This window comes from Mus musculus, chromosome 5, assembly GCF_000001635.26.
Source record: "Mus musculus strain C57BL/6J chromosome 5, GRCm38.p6 C57BL/6J".
NCBI lineage: Eukaryota > Metazoa > Chordata > Mammalia > Rodentia > Muridae > Mus > Mus musculus.
In genome coordinates this window covers 72,152,582-72,170,650 of record NC_000071.6, presented here as the reverse complement: position 1 = coordinate 72,170,650, position 18,069 = coordinate 72,152,582, and the positions used below count along the sequence as shown (strand labels likewise).

Here is an 18,069-nt window from a genome sequence, read left to right as displayed (position 1 = left end):
GAGTCTATGGGGGCCCTTTCTATTCAGACCACCACAGCTAGGGTTTGTTTGTTTGTTTGTTTTTTAATTTTTTAAATCTTTCCTTGCTATTGTTTAAGCACTGTGCCATCGAGCTATATTCCAGGTCATATTTGGCTGCTTTGAAAGCAAACATTAAAAGAGATCAATATAGTCATAATTTGTCAAATATGTATGCACTGTAGATGTCTGTCAGAAATTGGAGAAGGACGGAAAGGAGGGAGGAAGAACTTGAGATTTTTTGTGGACGAAACTCTACCCCCAAATGACAGACAACAAAAACAGGAAGAACAATAGAAAATAAGGAAACGACCCCAGAAAGAAGCTCTCTAAAGAGGAAGCTGGCGTTCCAGCTTCTGCTCAGCACTGAGGCTTCCCTGGCTTCTTTCACATCTCCCAGTTGCAACCCTTCATCTGCATTGCCTGCACGGCCCATAAGGCAGGCTGGATGTATCTTGGCGATATACAGGCAGGGGAAGAAGTCTCCTTAGAAAGGAATCATACCATTTTCTAGGTGCTAGGCTGTGCTTTATGTAAACAACTTTACAGGTATGAACTTAAAACAAGCCCTGTAAAGTCTGCATGGTCATTCTAAATAATGAGAGATGAAGACGCAGACCAGCCAGAGACGTGAACTAGCTTGCCATTGCTATACAGACGATAACAGTTACCAATGATTTACAGAGCTGGACTTAAACTTAACTCCAGAGTCTGCATTTTAAGCCCTTACTATAAACAAAGTTAGGGTGACAGAAACGCAAATACACCTAGCTGAGGTAGGATCAGAACAGACAGGTAATGTTTTAAAGTGCTTCAGGGCACTTAAAACATTTGTTTGTTTGCAAGCCTGAAAACTAGGGTCCAGACCCCAGGACCCTAAAAGGAAGGAATCAATGTCTATAAGTTGTCCTCAACCTACACACACCACACACACAGACACAGACACACACAGACACACACACAGACACACACACAGACACACACACACACACACACGCTTTATTTTTTAATGAAAAAGTTGAAAATTAAAAAAAAATGATGCCTTAAATTACATACAAAGACAAGCGATTACTAATGAAAAGACATTAAATATTAAGGGCTCTTTCCTCTCACTTTATGTAATATTTTAAATTCAGCATCTGCCAGAAGTTCAATTTTAATATAGTCATGTTTCAAAGGTCAACCTTTTCTTGGTGTCCAGTGTTGTCTAAATCCCGTTTTTTGATATCCTTTATATCCTGATGGATGTCATTTTGCACTATTAACTTACACATTGCATGGTCACAGAAGCATGCATTCCTGTAAGCCTTCCTTTACCCAGGCAGAACAGCAGAACTCTCATTCTTTCTTCAAACTCTGCAGCTATCGCTCATGTATGTGACTGTGGACAAGGCATATCTATCTATCTGTCTGTCTGTCTATCTATCTATCTATCTATCTATCTATCTATCTATCTATCTATTTTTCTATCTATGCCTCTCAGCACTTTCTAACACTCTTAATCCTAACATTACATATTGGGTTGTAATCACCCTAATTGTTATGGCACCTTCTCATGACAAGGCTCATTCTATCACGAACTTTCTTTTTTTTGGATTGAAATTACAACTCAAAGAATTTTGGGTTCACTCCTGTGGTAAATGTGTGGGTATAAACATGGGTTTTCTTTACCAGCAGGTTGTTTTGTTTCTTAGCTTGGATAATGAGTCTTTGGGTTGCTTAATAATATATAGCTGAACTTTGCCTTTCTATGAGTTCTGTCTTGGATTGCGTTTGCTGTTTGTAAACGGGGGGGGGGGATCCAATCTTTTTTTTTTTTTAAAGATTTATTTATTTTATGTCTACGAATACACAGTAGCTGTCTTCAGACACACCAGAAGAGAGCATTCGATCTCATTACAGATGGCTGTGAGCCACCATGTGGTTGCTGGGAATTGGACTCAGGACTTCTGGAAGAGCAGTCAGTGCTCTTAACTGCTGAACCATCTCTCCAGCCCCCCACCCCACATCTCTTCTTAAAATAAAAAAAAATTAAAAAAAAAAAGTAACTTTAATTTGTCTTTGAGGTCAAACTCTTTGACTAGGAGACTGTCAGATCTCTGGGGGAAAGGCCCTGGGTTCAAATACAGGCTGTGACTATTACTAGATGATTTTCTGCAGTGAAGAAAGTTTATGAGATCTGTCTCTGAACACAGTCTCAACCGAGCAAAAGTCTGTAAATCTTCCTTCAGCAGCAAGCGGATGGGTAACAGACTTCCCCTCAGTCTCGACCGCCCCTCCCCCCCCCCCCCCCCCCCCAAAAAAAAAGAGGGAAAAAAAACTTGCTCTTTTTTCTACAGGAGAAAACCAATGGCTGAGGTTTTGCACATGCGCACAAGGACTTTGAGCCCGCCCGCCGGCCCCGCCCTCCAGAAAGTCACGTGGACGAATCGGAGCGTAAGCCTAAGGTTCAGGCCTGTCACGTGACAGGTATCTCTACTTCTCGGGGATGGAGCCGGAAGAGGGGACGCCGCTTTGGCGGCTACAGAAGCTGCCTCCGGAGCAGGGCGCCGGGGTGAGGGGTTTGTGAAGGGCACGGGAAGGCCGGGGTCCGGACTATTCTTCTTGGGCCCCTGGAGACACAATGGCGGCCTAAGGACTTTACGCGGTTTAGGAATGGCCCAGGCCTGGGTGCGTGTGGGGTCTTCTTGCTTCTAGAAAGCTCGGGTGGTAGAGCCCGAGATCTGCTGCGTCCGCAGTCTTTGAGTTCAGGTCTCCCGAACGCCCCTTTCTGTGTGAGGTCCGGCGGATGCAGTGAGGAGTCGAACCCGGTGGGACCTGTTCCCTGGAGGGCGGGAGGAACCAACTCCTAACCAGAAAAGGAGTAGCCACTCAAGTTTGGCCAAGAGGTGATCGCAGCCGCTGAAAACAGCTCACCCATAAAGCCAGGCTTGTGGAGACCAGAGACAGCCAACCAGGGTTTCTTGCAGCACACCCAGGGTCCAGACCTCTGTGAAAGTGATTTGATGGTGGCACTCTGCCCTGCTCAGGCTTTCAGAAGTCTCCACTGTGGCCCTTCTACCCAAAGTCGGCTTCAGTTGTAGATGAAAGAAATTTAACGCCACTCCCTCCGTTCTTTAGAAAATGTACTTTAAACATTTTCTTTGATTTTACAAATGAGGACAGTGAAATATGTCAGCCACAGGTTTCCAGCAAGCCAGGGCCAAAGCTCAAACCTATCTATGGACTGTGTCTCCTAACTTTCAGGGTGTCTTTCCTCCTATATAGAGATGGCCAAAACATTTGACTCCTGAATCTGAGAGCTGAGCCAGCTGTCTTCTTCCTGGGCCTCTGCCTTTTGCCACAGCTATGGGAAATCCCTGGTTTGGGTCTCCACTCCCTTTTCACAGCATTGGTTGTTGTGGTGTCACCATCCTTCTTTACCAGGCCACTCTATTTAAGAAACTCTGGGTTTCATCCTTGGACCTCCCCTTTTCAACCTCCTTTACCTGTTTATGGTCTCTGCCTCTATAGTCTCACACTTACTCCTGCTCACAATATCTTGGCAAAGTTTTGGAAAAATAATGTAATTACTTACAGGAAAGTTGAGTGCAGATTAAAGCCTTCACTCCTTTCTGTTGTATGCAAGGCCTTCTGTGATTTGGCCCCTACTCGCCTTTTCAAAGGTCCTCTGCCCTTTCACCCTTGTCTGCCTTTCCAAAGATGCAATTCCCACTCCTGCGCTGGGGTTTTATTTCCAGTCCTGTGTGCGGGCACATTGCGTTGGCTGGGAATGCCTAATGGCCACTCATCTTTTCAATTCAGCTCTTTCCTTGTTCCTTTGCACCCGTCATAAACACCTTTTCTATCCCCTCTCCTCTACCACACGCACTTATTTATATGTGTACTTTTTTTGATAGATTGGAACTCTGTTATGGTAGAGCATCATTTATCCTCAATGTCCTCATTTGTAAAATGAGAACAGTTACAATGCTTACCTTATAGAGTTGCAGGGAGTGTCAGGATACTGTTTGGTAGACATTACAGGTGGCTTTTGGTTGTATTCCCATTTTATATGGTGAGTCAGAAGTTACCCATCTGTGTGGTGTTTTGGGGGTTACTGTTCCCCACGGAGTGGGTTCATATCTAAGGCGATTGGAGTCTAAAGACGTTTAGCTCAACGCCATTTCCCAGTTACTTGGATTTAAGTGGTTGGCAGGATACAAGTGTCGCCTGGAACAGTATCACATGAATGTGATTATCTGCAGTAGGACACGGAAGGCTTGAGCTATGGAAGTAGTGATAACAGCAGTAAGAACAAAGGCAGACTCACGGCCTTCTGATGTCTTGTGCCTGCTAAGATGCTCGAGTTACTGTGCTCATATGTAATTCTATGACATTGTGTGGTCAGGTGACATTCTTCTCTTACGCTTGGATCGCAGAGAATGTAACTAAAATGAGGAGTTGGTGGAACTAGGAAGCATAGCAAGCAGTTTTGTCCTAAATCCAGTCTTCATACTCTGTTAGGTTCACATGGTTTCAGTTGCTGGTAGTGCAGAGCGGAAGTCAGGTGGGAAAGGAAAGATGGCCAGTGCTTTTCTCAGAGCAAAGCACAACACCCCTGCTGAGGAATAGGAGAGTATGCTGTTGGGGGCCGGGGGAGGCAAAGCCAAACCGAGGTAGTAGTGCTCCTGGGGGGGGGGGCTTATCTGTGAGAGGAGCGCGTGCTTGGTTACTACAGAGATGGCACCTTCAGATCTCGGAGGGAAGCTTCTACGTGAACTGTTCTCCATTCAGGGATTTTGGAAAACAACAGTGTACCTTAACATTATTTTATTTTCTAAAGGTAGACTTCATAATGGAAGGTCTGGGATTTAGCAGGGTTTGGTAGCTCATACCTGGAACACCCAAACTTGAGAGACTGAGACAGGAGGATTGCCACAAGTTTGAGGCCAGCCTGGTCTACAGAGGTGAGACCCTGTCTCCAAAACTAAACAAAGCAATAAGACAACAAACAGAACGACAAAGAAAACCACCAACAATAAATCTTCAAAATAGTTGCCTTTCTGTCGTAGCTGGTTTTATAAAAGGCACGTCTGTCAATGTCATTTTCTTTAAAGTACTTTGATTTCCTTTTTTCTCCCTAGCTTCTTCACAAAATCATTGATGGCTTCTGTGGCCGAGCTTATCCTGCCCACCAGGATTATCACAGTGTCTGGAATTCAGCTGAGTGGAAGCATGTTCTCGAAGATGTTACCACGTTTTTCAAAGCGGTCGTTGGCAAAAACTTCTCTGAGGAAGAGGTAGTTTCAGTCCTGACCTCTTTACCTGATAATAAGTATCATCCAGAGGTTCTAATGATGTTCATAGGGTTCTACCCATGTGTTCAGTAGCTGATCACATGCTACAGCAGCCGAAGGTCTAATCGTGAGTGAGTGGAAGACCACATTGGATTTTCTGGGACATGGCAGTTTTGTCTTAGTTGTTTTGTTTTTTTTTTTTTTTTTTTTTTTTTCTCCCACTGTAACACTTTGAAAGCATAGCGGTGAATGCAGGATGCTGAAGAAAGCCTGAGTGTTCTGGTTGTAGTGATTAGACTCTAGCTTACATTGGATCTCATGGAAAGTGGCTTTTACCACTTTGCCAAGAACTATTTGCACATATTTATGAGTTGATTACTTTAGTAGATGGTGTTTTATGTATCTGTCGTGTTGATTTAGATGATAACTCTAGATTTGCATTTCTTTGAATATATACATTTAATCTGTCATGTCCCTTGCTTTTTCATTCTCTTAATAGGACTTTTGGGGAACAGAAGTTCTGAGGTTAATGCAGTCCAGTTTGCCAGTCTTTCTTTTGGCGGGTAGTGCTGTCTCTGTCGTATTTAAGAAATATGAAGGTATCTATCTTTGTGTGTTTCCCTGTAGAGGCTTGATTGTTTTAGCTTCTGTAATCTACTCTCAGATATGTTTGGAATTAGTATTTTGCGTGAGACAGGGGCCGTCTCAGTTTCCTCTGCACAGTTTCCCACTGACTCACTGCCATCTATTGGACATATATTGGCTGTCCTTGCTCACAGGCTGCCGTGCAGCGTTGGTAATAAATCAGATGGGCGGGCATGTGTGGGGTCTGTCTCTGGACTCTCTATTGGATTCCATTAGTCTCTGCGTTGGCTTTTGGCAGTTTTATACTGTTTTAATTACCACAGCATTAAAGATATGCTAGGTTAATTCTTGGTATCAGGTGGTAGAAGACCTTCAACCTCCTGTTTCTTCAGTGTTGACTCTCCTTGGTCCTTTCTGTCTTCATATACATTTTAAAATCAGCTTGTCAACTGTAAAAGGCAGTTTGGATTATAGTGTGGGTTGTACTGAGTTTCTAGATTATCTGGGGAGAATTGGCAACAGTATTTGGCTTCCTAGTCTATGAAATGGGGTAGGTCTCTTTATTTTGATTGACTCTTATTTCTCTGTGTTTTATAATTTTTAATGTAGAAGTCTTGCAAATAGTTGGTGTTTTTAGTACTCTTTAACTTTATTTTCAGTTGTTATTGTTAGCTGTAGACATGGTTACCTATTATATCCTTCTCTCTGTCTAATACCTTTCCTATTTTATATATATATTTATGTTCATATGTATTAATACATATTAAACAAAAAGTAGTGATAGTAAACCTATCCTCCCCACACACCTTAGGGAGGAAATTACTGTTTTTCCTTCTAGTCATCAGCTGCATGATTTTATAGATATTAGTGATTAGATTAGTAATTAGATTAGTGATTAGATTTTTTTTCTGATTTATTTCCCACTATTTTGTTAATATGGTGATTAATTTTGGATGTTAAACTAAGCTCTTAGTGACTTGTTAAATCCAGCCTGGTCATGATGTATTCTTGGTCATGATGTATATATAATTCATGTGCACGTTAATTTGATGACCCACTGTTTTGCTTAGAATTTTTGAATCTCTATTTGATTGACACTGGCCTGTGAACTTCCTGTGATACCCTTGTCAAGGTTTCAGGTTTTATTCTGGGTTGGTTGAATGACTTTGGGTAGGTTTTCATTTTTTCTCTTTTCCTGTCCTTTGGAAGAGTTTATGGACCGTTGATTTTCTTTACTTAATTGGTATTAAATGGTATTAAGTTATTTAGGTTTTAAATTGGGAAATATTTATCTCATTAGCTTTTATTTAGTTGTACAGTCATCAGTGACACAAACTTGTTAATTCAGTATTGTGCATTTGAATGGCTCAGTGTGCGGTTTACTGTGTGTGAAGCTGCTGTGTGGTTTGAAGTTTTGGGGTGTGGTGTTGTTATGCCATGCCATTTGATTAGATGGAAGTTAATCTTTTTAAGTTCTGGAAACCTCAGTAAAGTATCAATATCTCTGAATATGCGCTTACCCGTTTCTCTCTTTAAAAATGTAGAACTTTGCTGTGTTGTGTATTTTGAAGCTGTGCAGTTAGGCACACACAGGTTTCAGGGTTGTGGTTTTCTCTTGAGTTTCTCCTGTTTCTTGTAGACTCCTCGCTGAAAGGGCCGTGGCTCTGCACAGAGCTCTCTCGCTTTTGTAAGGTAGTGCCTTTCTTTACCGTCTGTCTGGCTTGCAGGAACTTGTGAAGATCTGTCTGGGTTCCTCATTTTCAGCTTGTGCTTTTTATAGTTACTGAGGTGTTTCTTTTTATCATCCTGTCACTTTAAGGGGATGGTGGGCTTTTACATGGAAGCTGCAGGCCTCTTTCACTCACCCTCTGGCCATGTGTGCTTGTTTTCACAGACACTCCAGCAACTGAACCAACTGAATTCATGTCACCAAGAAGCTGTTTTGAAATGTTTAAAGAGTAGGAGAAATGAGATCAAGCAGGCCCTGTTGGGGGAAATAGTTGATATTTCTTGTGCGCAGCTGCAGGATTTTGATTGGCAGTTAAAGGTAAGAGTCTAGTTATTTATATGTTTTTGTGTGTAATATTTAAGTTTACTTATTCTTTTAAAGTAAACATGCCTAAAATTGGTTATGTTGAGACTACAGTGTTCCAAGGTAATAGCAAACCTCATGTAAATAATTGGTTTTGTGTTAACTTGGACATAAGAGCACTGTAAGCAGCCAGACCATGTGTGGTGTCATTGTACTGACAATGAATTTTCCCACACCTATCAGTCAGAAGTGGAGAAGTGTGTATTTAGTGTATAACCTTGGTGAGGGTCTTATAGATGCCATAGCGCTCTCAAAATTGATAAATGTGATTTTACTTCTATGAGGAAAGTATATGTAATAAAGTAACAGTTTTAAAAACATTGGGCAAAGAGGGTAGTCCTGAGTAGAGCTGAGAAAGAGCAATTTCAGAACCGTCTTTTGTTCTTTAAGGTACCATACGAGTAGACAGGTTCAGGTCCATTCTGGTTCCTGATCCTGGCATGGTCTTAGATCCAGACAGTGCCGTATGTTGTTTTGGTGAATTAAGAGGACAAAAGATGGGAAAGTGGGACAGTGAGGTAGGCTCAGAACTCGGTAAGTATCCACTTGTTGTCTCAGCTGAGGAAATGGTTCTGTGGTTCTGGTTGAGGCTCAGCTGTGTTAAGGATTGTTTATTAACATGCTTATCATATTGACACAAACCAGAAGTATAGTAAGCATGCAATACAGCCAAAGCTTGAAAACATTACACTGAAGGTCCAAATGAAGAAGGCAAGTTAATCAGTGATAGATTAAATAAGAGGTTTCATTTAAGTACACATTTAACATTGAAGTAAGCATGGATGACTGGGGACAGGTGCTCACAGCAGCATTTATGAAGGACATGTAGTTGCTTTCGTTTATCAAATGGCCCCTTAACTGATGCAGCTTCGGTCTTACATTGTGCTGTGAGACTGCTGTGCTCTCAGGCAGGGGAAGGCTCCTGTGGATGCTGTTTTCAAGTGTGCAGGCTTTTGCATCAGCTTATTAATTCCTTTAGTTTTCATTGCCCAACTTAAATACCTAAACAAGTAGGACCCCCGCCAGGAAAGAATGACCAGGAATTTAATTAGAATCATGATTTATGAAGATTCTTAACACTGGAGGCTCTGTAGCTGGGAAAGGTCAAGCCAATTGCAGATGCTGTAGATACGTTAGAAGAAGACTAGACGCCCTTTGGGTAGCATCAACAGTTTTGGTAGCCAGTCATGAGGTAAGTTGCTTAATTCGTAAGAGTTTCTGAGTGTCTTTAGACTGTCTTCTACATGAACTGTCATCTTGGAATCTTTTCTATAACAATTCTGATTCTTTATGTATTGGACACTTTTAGTCCTTCTGCATTTCTATAGTAAACCATGATTTCAATCTAGAATTAAAAGTATTCTGTTTAGCTGGACAAACCGCAGTTTCCTTTCTTCCTGCCCACTTCCTGTATGTGTTTTGTCTCCTTTTCTCTCGCTTCCTGCTCTCTGACTGTGTGTTCTGCCACAGGGTTAGTTTATTCTCTTGTTTCCCAGAATTTGTGAGCATCCTGGGAAACACTGGGATGCGAGCTCTTCCCCAGCCCTGGTATTTGTTGAGTGGTGTCAGCATGCTGTGTAATACTGTGCATTATTCTCCTCTCCTTTCCACAGCTCGCGCTTTCTAGTGACAAGATTGCCACCTTGCAGATGCCCCTTTTGAACCTTCATCTGGATGTGAAGGAAGATGACAAAGTGAAACCGTACACTGTTGAGATGAGTAAAGAGGAGTTACAGAGTCTGATCAGCTCCTTGGAGGCCGCTAATAAGGTATGCGCTTGCTTGAACTCGATCCATCACACAGGAGCTTACTGCTTAAGCATCAGGCCACCCTTGTGTAAGGAAAGAGAATTCCAACTGGGTTTCAATGTGTCTCACTCGCTGACACTTAATATCAAGCACAGAAAAGACTTGTTTGGGTTGTCTGACCTCTACTTTAAAGGTAGAGTTAATTAGAACTTAAAACATTCAGTTACCAAGTTCTGAATTTAATTACCTACTAGTTAGTTTAAAAAAAATAAAAAGCAGTACTATTCTAACTATTCATTTTGGTTTCCTTTAGTATTCATTAAGCTTAAAAATAAAGTTTATCTTGAGATCACGAAATTAGTTGATTCTGAAGTTTCTCTAGTAAAAAAAAAGATCTTTATGATTTTATAACAAAAAAAAACCAAATGTCTTATTTGGATGGACAAATGTTAAAAATTGCTTTTGTAAAGTTCTGAGTTTGGGAGATAAAATATAACTGTAGTTATGACAGAATCAGGCTGACATATGATGTGTCTGAACCCCAGCAGCCAGGCCCAGTGTGTAGTACATAGAAAACAGTGGTGAGACAGCAGAGATGTGCTGTGGGGAAAGGAAAACAGGATTTTTATTGTCACTGTTTGCTCATTACTGGGCAGCTCTCAGGAACTGGCTCCCGTTCTTCCTGGTCACCTCCCTGGCTGCCATCATTCTAGATCCCCCTGCCCTTTTAAGCCGCAATAACCATCACCTTCTTCCTAGTCTGCCTAGTTGCTCATGTTTTAATTTTGCCTTCATGATTGACCCTCATGTCCGGTAACCGTACTTGTAGTCGAAGCCTGGTGGCCTTCGGAGAGGTGGGTGTGGCAGAGCCTGGACTGGGTGTGAGTGACCGAGCACAGATCTCTGCAGCCAGGAGCCATAAGCCCTGTCCCCATTTGCCAGTTGCTCTTCATATCGCTCTTCAGAGGTCATCTAGCACATAGCAGCTTCCGTCTAGTCTATGCTGACATGGCTTCTCCCTGTTTGTGTTTCAAGGTGGTCCTGCAGTTAAAATAACTGGAAATGGTGACCATCAACACCTCAGATTTCAGTGCTGCACCGTGGCAGAGGGAGTGCTGTCCATATTCAGCGGGTGGATGCTCCATCAGGCTGAGCAGGCAGCAGCTCTGAGATCACAGAGATGGAAATCCGTCAGAAACCCTAAGGGACAGGAAATTGCATGACTGATAGGAAGTGCATAGGATGAAAGAAGAAAGAGCTGAAGTCACAGCCCGTGTTTTCACAGTGATCGCTTTGTCTCATTTATTAAACATCTGAGAAACTTTGTAGATAACGTTTTATCAAGAGGTAAAAATAAGTTCTGAAGTAATGTAAACACACAGAGCACAGACACGCTGGACTGTTCTTAAATGCAAACAGCAAGACATGTATTCTTAATATGTAATTTGTGATATTTGAAAATAATGTTTTAAGGTGTATCCAAGCTACATATGTAATGTAGGAGGTTTCATATCTTTCTCATGTTTCAAAGAAAAGATTTTTAAGTTGTAAATTTTTAAAGAAAATCTGTTATCAGACATGAACAAGAAAACATTTAAAATTTGTATGCATAGTTTGGGAATAATTTGAATAACAAAATTCCTAAGAAATTTATGAACTAAAACAAAAACTTCAAAAAAATGCAAATAACATTGTTATTTTCACATCCTCACTTCTTGGGAGACCATGGTCTGAGGAAATAAGAAAACTGTCAAAGATGGTATAGTTACATATTGTTACTCACATCAAGGGTGTTTTTATAAGGTCTGAATATGAAATTTGAGCTTTTGGATGGTGACAAAGTAATTGTAATACAAACCACTTATCACCCTAGCTAACTGAAAATAAGCATTCTGAACAAATACAAGCTGGTCGTCTCTTCCTGTGTTGCTTGATTTCAGTGACTTCCCAAATAGCTCACTTGTTGGTACAGAATTAACTGGTCGCTGCCGTGTGCAGTTCTGTGGCTCCATAAGGCTCCAGTCTGACAGCCGGGAGCGGTGATGACTACTGTTCTCCTCCTACGGCTGCAGGCAGCCTCAGACAAGGCTGCTCTATGGGCTGCGACATAGCAGTGATTAGGAAAGGAGCTTGGGCCAGCGGGTTCTCAGTGTGCTGCTTTTCTCATCAAGAAATTCGGGTGTGGAAAGTGGACCTATGCGGTATGTTCACGCAGTTACTGATTTCCTTGTTAGGCAAGTTTATTAAGTCAGCACGGAGCATTGGCAGCTTGTGGAACAATGTATCAGGCCTGGTCCAGCAGTCTCTATTGCTTCCTTCCTTTCAGGGCAGCCCTTCATAGGAGAATACCTTGTTCTCTTCCACCCCCAACAGCCTGTTGCACAGCTTTTCTGATTGGCACACAGTTTGATTGACACACTATAATGTCCATATTTAAAGTGTTGGTTCAATACATTTGACCAACAGATACTCATGAAAGCATCTCCGTAGTCAAGGAATACAGGCCCACATGCAAGCTTTCTCTTGTCCTCGATAGTCTCCATCCCTGGGCGTTCACCCTTGGTCACTTCTGCTGCACTTCTAGTCACCATGGGTTAGGGAAAATGGGCTCATACAGTATGTCTTGTTCTTCTCTTTACTGTTGGTAATGGTGCAGGACACCGTGTTTTCCAACCAAGCTTAGTCTGCCTCCAAAACAAACAATAACAAGCCAAATTAAATCTGTTTTTTTTTTTTTTCCCCAGCATCTTTCTTTGTTCTTGGACAGGGCCTTAACTGCTGCCTGGGCTGTCCTAGAACTCAACTACGTAGACCAGGTTAGGTCTTGAACTCATGACAGTCTTCTGGCTTCAGCTTTCTAAATAATTGGATTGCTGATATCAGCCAGCATGCATGATGTTAGCATTATTTCAAGTTACTCTTATTGCACATGCCAGTACTTTGTTCCTTCTTATGGCTGAAAAGCATCATGTTGTATAATTCTTACAGTTTATCTGTTGGTAGCTTTTTGGTGGTTTCAACATTTGCTTGTCCTAGTGAAGAGAATGCTATGAGCATTTGTGTGCATATCATGTAATGAAGAAATGGTGTCTTTGGAGTGACATAGCCAGGTCCTGTGATAGGCTCATACTTATCTTTCTATTACTCATATTCCATTCCCGCTTGTTTGTTAGCATTCTGATCCACCTTCCCTTAGTGTGACAGGTCTTCCTGGTTTCAGCTATTTTGGTGTCATATTATGGGATCTCATTGTGTTCCTTTTCTTTTCTTTTCTTTTCTTCCCATTTCTTTTCTTTTTTTTAAGATTTATTTATTTATTTCATGTAAAGGAGTACACTATAGCTATCTTCAGACCCTCTGGAAGAGCAGTCAGTGCTCTCCAGCCCCCTCATTGTGTTTCTAACAGTCACTTAATGACCAATCGAATTCATCATCACTTAACATGTTCTGTTGTCTGTGCATCTCGCTGGACTCTGTTCAGACCTAGTGCCTGGTTTTTTTTTTGTTTTTTGTTTTTTTTTTTTGAGACAAGGTTTCTCTGTGTAGCTCTGACTGTCCTGGAACTCACTCTGTAGACCAGGCTGGCCTCAAACTCAGAAATCCGCCTGCCTCTGCCTCCCGAGTGCTGGGATTAAAGTCTTGCGCCACCATGCCCGGCCCTAGTGTCTGTTTTTAAGGCGGATTCTTAGTCTTGTTTCTTAGCACTGTGCTCTGACAGTTCCTTTCTAAATGCAAGGCCTTCGGATACTCCGTTCCATACTCCAGGATCTTTTTGTTTTTCCTGTACTTAGGTGATATTGATTTCAGAGGTCAGCTTTAGAGAGAAAGGTTAAGAGGCTGGCAGAGTTTCCATATCATGCCTAGTTTCTCCTCGTAACTGATTACACTGTAGGGCACTTGTAATTGGTGAAATAAAACATGACCATTAGCTAACTTTTCTAGGTTATTTGGATTCCCTAAGAATTTTAGCTGTTTCCCTCACCGTTGCTGACCTTGATCTTATGGAGAAATGTGTGTGACTCACAGGAACATACCAGTGTTTTTCTCATAGTTAAACTGGAGTTACAGGTTTTGGGAGAGAAGATTGCAAAGACAAAGTGCCATTTTTATCACATGATTTATGACCTGATGCGACTGTAACCACGGTGGGAAGGCAACGCCTGTTAGATTTCCACACTGTGAAGTGACTTTCTTGTCCCAGGCTCTTCTCTTTGGGTGGGGATAGCTGTGTTCAGCCTGGACTAGAGCCATGGGGAGCTCTGCTCCTCATTACCCCGTTGAAGTGTCTATAGAAGTTGTGTGCAATTCACTTTTTTTCCCTGTGTTTTCTCCCATAAATTATTTTGTCATCTATATCATAGACTCATGGGTATTTCTTTTGTGCTTTGGAATGTAATTCCATATTGTTTTATTACTGACATTTAAAAAAAGGATTTTATTTATTTTTGTACATGAGTATACAGCAGCTATCTTCAGACACACCAACAGAGGGCATCGGATCCCATTACAGATGGTTGAGAGCCACCATGTGGTCACTGGGAATTGAACTCAGGACCTCTGGAAGAGCAGTCAGTGCTCTTAACCGCTGAGCCATCTCTCCAGCCCTACTGACATTATTTTAGCTTTGTCTTTGGGAAGCTCTTTTGGATAGTTACTGTTGCTAAAATTTTCCATCCCAATAGTCCCCTATAAAAACCACACAATTCAGTTATTATATGTATGTGCTATACGCCTAGATTGGGCAGATCTATCACTGTACTGACTTATTCCCCAGCCATGAGACCCTTTGCTACGTGCAGTTTCTCCTGGCTACATGGTTCTGCTCCGTTTTGGCTTCCTCCTCCTCTTTTTCTGTCCTCTCTTCCCCCCTTCTCGTTCTCCTCTCTCCACTTGCCTCTACTCTCAGAGACCTCCTGTCCCACTTTTCCCCTCCACTGCCCAATCACACGTTCTAGCCTTTATGGTTAAAATGGGGGAAAGGTTCCCAGGAGATCACCTGAGTACTTGATTGACTGCTCCTCTGGGGCAGCTCCTCTGAGGAAGCAGAATCAACATCTGAATACAAACAGCATGGGGCAACCCACCACAGGTTACTGTGTCCCTAAGTACACTGTTGCTGTTTTCAGATACACCAGAAGAGGGCATCAGATCTCATTATGGGTGGTTGTGAGCCACCATGTGGTTGCTGGGATTTGAACTCAGGACCTTCGGAAGAACAGTCAGTGCTCTTAACCACTGAGCCATCTCTCCAGCCCAGATTTCCTTTTTGATGGTGAAGCATTTTTAATTTTTACCATTTTGCTTTGAAAGGGCACTGCTCTATGTTCTGGCACTATACGGTATTCTGGACTCCTCTTCGTAAAACATTTCTTTATAACAAAAGGTGCACTTACTTTTATTTCGGTGTGTGTTTTGCCTGCATGAACGACTTGACATCTCAAGCCTACCTGGTGTCTGGAGAGGCCCGAACAGGATGTCAGATGCCCTAGAACTAGAGATACCGACCGTTGTGCGCTACCATCTGGGTGCTGGGAATTGAAGCTAGGTTCTCTGGAAGAGGAGCCCATGCTCTTAACCACTGAGCCATCTCTCCAGTCCCTGTGCAATAGTTCTTGACCAACCCTAGAATCAGCCAATTCTCCAAGAAGTCCAGGGCCCTTTTACTGAAGACAGATAATTTAAAGCCAGCTGAGGTATGTTGTTCTCATTGCTGTTGGGGGCTCTCTTAGGCTTTCATAGTTCAGACAGAACAAAGCAAATGTGTGTGTATATCCTACCCATGTCCAGACACACACCTGTAAATATGTCTATACTCATGTGTGTCTACATGAAGCTAAATGACTTCATACTTATGCCCAACTCTAATCTATTGTTGTACAGGGTGATTATAGCCTCTTACCTTTAACTATATACTTCTACTCCACAAGAACCATGGCCCCTAGCGAGTCCCATCCAGTTATTGACTTATGTAATTCCACAGCACACATGTAGAATATTAGACTTACTCATCTGCAGGCCTGTGGGTGCTTCTGTGCATCCGTGCAGACTTTCAGCTGTAGTTGAGTGTGTTAACACCCTTTCGTCCCCTCCCACCTGCTGCAGTGGAGGTGTTTCATGTGGCTGTAGTACAAGTAGACATTTATTATTATTATTATTATTATTATTGTCAGACTTACTACCATAATATAATGTTTCCTGAGATCCTTTTACTTGTCAAATGATTTTTAAAACTTGCATACATTTGTATGAAATAGTTGTCTAGTGGGTCATGCATGAGTTTTGCATACTGTTCAACACCATGAAAAGCCTGTCTTCACCCATGTATCCTCTACCATCCTAAGGACCTCTGACTGCTACTAATTTTTCTAAATCTCTAACATGCTTCCTTTTTCAGAGTGTCGTATGGAATCATGTAGCATGTTGTCTCGTGAGAGTAGCAGAAGGTGTCTAAGTTCCCGCCTCACCTGTTCATGGCTCGTTTCCCTTTTAATCTTCAAGGTTTCTCTATACTAATTTCTCTACTTGTCACAACTGTGAAGAAAGCTGCTGTAAACATCCGTAGACGGCATAATTGAGTAATGCATAGGAGCATGGCTGCTAGATTGTATAATCAGACTATGTTTAACAAAGAAACAGCCAACACTCTGTGTGTGTGTGTGTGTGTGTGTGTGTGTGTGTGTATGTTGTCTTGCAAATTCCCAGTTGAGAGATTTGTGGCTTTCTCAGGTGCTGAAATGCTGGTTCCCTCTGGTGTCTGACTTTGGGGGGCTGCTGCCAACCACCCCTCTTTCTAGTCCCAGCCCTTTGGCTTCTGTACTTTTCTGGGTCCTGTCAGTGCTCTCAGTCAGGAGAGAGCTTCTTAGACAGCCTTGAGAAGCCAGAACACCGGACATATGGTCTTCTGTTCCTTTTCACTCACAGTGAGAGGTACTGGTCTTTATCTCTCTCTTCTACACTGCAGGCTCCTGGAGTGGCAGGAGCAGCCTACCATCCTTTGGTCTCAGGAGGGTCCTGGCATCCAGACACATCAAGGCCTATCTACTCTTTGAGATAGGAACCTGTCATTTAGGCACTCTTACAAAGTGCCACAATGTGCCAGTGTTTCCCTGTTGCCTTTCCCTGGGAGAACCAGGAACAAAGCTGTTCTTGCTGGTCCCACATGGAAGGGTGGACGGAGGGAGGGGACAGGCAGGAATTTTACCATCCCAGATGGTAGTTCTGTTCCATCCCATGGTTCGGTTTCTTTTTAACTGAATTTTATTTTATTTTTTAAATAGAAAATAAAGTGATCTCCATACAATGTATTATACATGAGTTCCTCTCCTTGATCTCCTCTCAGATCCTTCCCTTCTCCTCACGCTTCCAGTGACACCCCATTTCACCTTCTCTCCTAAGAGAACAACCAGGCAAATAAGAAAGAAAAACAAACAGGGTAAAAAAAAAAAAGAACAAACTAATAAACAACAAAAGAAAGAACACTAGAAATAGACAATACATGTGCACACACATGTGTGTGCATGCACAGACACACATATACACACTCATACACATTAAAAACTACATTAAAAAAAAAACCACAATATATAAGAAAAAGACCAGTAAGATTAAAAAAAAAAAAAGAAAGAAAGAGAGAAAGAAAGTAAGGAAGGGAGGAGGGAAGGAAGGAAGGAAGAAAGAAAAGGAAAAAGAAAAAAGTCAAAGCAATGTGACCACAATCAATCAACCAATCAATCAATTAATCAATCTCCCAAAATGCCTTTGCGTTCACTTTGAGCTGTCACTGCTGGGCATTGGGCTGGCCTTTAAGTGTGGTTTGTATACCCAGTGAGACTCCCTTGGAGAACCGATTTTCTCTTTTGTCCATGGTTGCCAGTTGGAGATCGATCCTTTGCTGGGGATGGGAGCTCATGTGTACCTCCTCATCTCTGCTCTGCGAGCTCATCTGGTCTGGATCTGTGTGGGCTCTGTGAATGCTGCTCCAGTCCCTGTGAGCTCACATGTGCCTTAGTCCTGCTGTGTCTGGAAGATACTGTTTCCTTGATCTCATCCGCCTCGCTGGCTGTTACAGACTTTGCACCTCTTCTGCAGAGTTCCCTGAGCCTGAGGGGAGGGGTTTGATGAAGACATATCATTAGGACCGAGTGTTCATTCCGAGGTCTCTCACTCACCACACGTCCAGTCATGGATCTCTGTATTGGTTTCCATCTACTGTTGGAGACAGCTACATCAGGCACTGATCTATGGGATAGCAGAATGCCTGCCTTTAGGAGTCTTAAATGGATCTTAATTGCCTGTGAAGGCGCTGATTTGTGTGTTGTGTTGTCTTGGCATCTCTGTGGTGCTGGGG

At 42.3% G+C, this 18,069-nt stretch overlaps 1 protein-coding gene across 6 annotated transcripts; it reads left to right on the top strand.

Annotated features, from left to right (window-relative positions):
• Positions 1-2,461: 2,461 nt before the first annotated feature.
• Commd8 (COMM domain containing 8) lies at positions 2,462-14,075 on the top strand. Of its 6 annotated transcripts, XM_030254548.1 has the most exons (7): positions 2,483-2,572; positions 4,848-4,967; positions 5,145-5,300; positions 5,797-5,896; positions 7,777-7,929; positions 9,588-9,743; positions 10,758-14,075. In XM_030254548.1, exons 4-7 carry the CDS (start codon positions 5,891-5,893, stop codon positions 10,776-10,778), a joined length of 336 nt encoding a protein of 111 aa, XP_030110408.1. In that variant the 5' UTR covers positions 2,483-2,572; positions 4,848-4,967; positions 5,145-5,300; positions 5,797-5,890; the 3' UTR covers positions 10,779-14,075. The 6 variants fall into 6 exon arrangements, with proteins under 6 accessions (NP_001343542.1, NP_001343543.1, NP_848714.1 ...); NM_001356613.1 differs by lacking the exon at positions 4,848-4,967 and having other exon boundaries at positions 2,462-2,572; NM_001356614.1 differs by lacking the exon at positions 4,848-4,967 and having other exon boundaries at positions 2,462-2,688.
• Positions 14,076-18,069: the final 3,994 nt, after the last annotated feature.